Genomic DNA, 1,802 nt, shown 5'->3' with positions numbered 1-1,802 from the left:
ACCAATGCCTTGAACTATCACCATTTTTATGAACAGTCTTTAATTAGTAGTACTGCAAAGAATACAAGGATGATCAGCTCTCATCATTTACATGTCCTACTAGTACTAGCTACAGGTTGTGTTATCCGGTCGAGACAACAAAGCTAGTTTACACGTTGATAAAAGGCGCGCCGGTGATGATCTCGGTGGCGGCGAGCGCGACGAGGCCGAGCATGGCGAAGCGGCCGTTCCAGAGCTCCGCGTTGGCGTTCATGATGGCGCCGGCTCTGCCCTCGGCGCTCTCGCCCTGGAGCAACGGCACCAGTGACGCCACGGACAGCACCGCCACACAGTAGGCGAACCACGCCTGCCCGGTGCCACTGCCGAGCTGCGAGAGGAGCCCGTCGCCGCGCCCTGCCTCCACCGCAAGCGCCGTCACGAAGCCTACCATGGCAAGGCGCCCGTTGATTCGCTCCGGCGCAGGGCCGCTGAACGCCAGCGCGTTCCAGATTGAGGTGCTCGTCTTGGGTTTGTTTGTCTGTGCCCTGACGATGAGGGTGCGTCGGCCCAGCGCTGGCAGAGACCGGGCGCCGAAGCGGCCAGCCGAGCCCCGCGGCAGGACGGCGGCACCGGCGAAGGAGCCCATGGCCATCACAGTCGCCATTGATCAGCCGCGGACGGAAGATGCACGAAAGGACAGAAAAAAGCTACAGATGCTGCAACAGGCAAAGATGATGGCTAGTACAGTTCTGATTGTTGTTGTGTCGCTGAGTGTTTGATGATGTATTGTTCCGAGAGAGTGGGCACAATTTATAGGCCGTGCTCCTCGAGAGCCAACCCGTGACGAGGTGGGCACGGTGGCCGCGGCGATGCCCACGTCGCGAACTGCTCCCGGCCATGAATTACCCTCTACGTGGAGCGAGGCAGCGACTACGCGGACGTGGAGGCCACCGTGCGGAGGGCTCCAGGAAACGCCAAAGAGATAGACAAGTTGCGAAGGAGGACTCCAGAATGGACAAGAAGCTTGTGTCGACGCTCAGCAGTCAGCACTATGTGATGTGATTCAGGTCTTATTTCTAGCTCTTTTTTTTTTTTTGCGGGAAACGGTCTTATTTCTAGCTCAAGCTAACCAAAAAGCACTAGAGACACACGTATCTGTGTACATACGCGAAACCTTGCATGCAGGAAGGCAGCATGTAAACTTTAATTTTTTTTGGCGGGTATTTGAACTTTATACTTGCCTTCAACGTCGACCCTTAAACCACCCGTTCCTGCATCCGTCTGCAGGTTGATTCAGATGCGCCTTTTTCTCGTAAACCGGACACAAATTTTGAGTCTGTCGGTGTGTGTGGGGGGCGGGGCTTTGCGGGCGTCTGGACCACTGCCACGCCCGTCCGTGACTACCGTAGACCACCAAAACCCCTCCTCCCTTACCCGCGTGCTTTCCCGCTAGATGCTGGTCAGCGCCGCATTCATGCCGAACCAGAGCAGACACGACCTCTCACTGGAGCCGGCATTGAAGCGACGCCGGATGAGAGCGCTGCCCGCACCGCTTCTCAATGAAGGCGAGGTCTCTTCGCATTTAAATGACACCGGTCCGTCCGTCTGCCTCCATTAAGCGCATACGGTTGCTGTGGAATCTACTCCGGTACTACCCATCCCTCTGTGGACCACCATTAAGGACCTCGCCGCCTGCCCTGCCCTCAGCCCGTTATTTAAACCGCAGGCCAGCAACGTAGCTGCATCCATCCACCCTCCTCCCCTCTCTATCTCCTCCTCTCCGCAGAACGCCCGCCATGGCCTACTCAAACTTCAAAGCTTTG

General features: G+C 57.0%; 1 protein-coding gene across 1 annotated transcript; it reads right to left on the bottom strand.

The window, feature by feature from the left end:
* Positions 1-5: 5 nt before the first annotated feature.
* LOC119346731 (low molecular mass early light-inducible protein HV90, chloroplastic-like) lies at positions 6-778 on the bottom strand. Its single transcript, XM_037615914.1, has one exon. It carries the CDS (start codon positions 641-643, stop codon positions 149-151), a length of 495 nt encoding a protein of 164 aa, XP_037471811.1. The 5' UTR covers positions 644-778; the 3' UTR covers positions 6-148.
* Between the last annotated feature and the right edge of the window lie 1,024 nt (positions 779-1,802).

This window comes from Triticum dicoccoides, unplaced genomic scaffold, assembly GCF_002162155.2.
Source record: "Triticum dicoccoides isolate Atlit2015 ecotype Zavitan unplaced genomic scaffold, WEW_v2.0 scaffold47557, whole genome shotgun sequence".
NCBI lineage: Eukaryota > Viridiplantae > Streptophyta > Magnoliopsida > Poales > Poaceae > Triticum > Triticum dicoccoides.
This window is presented reverse-complemented; position numbering and strand designations above follow the sequence as displayed.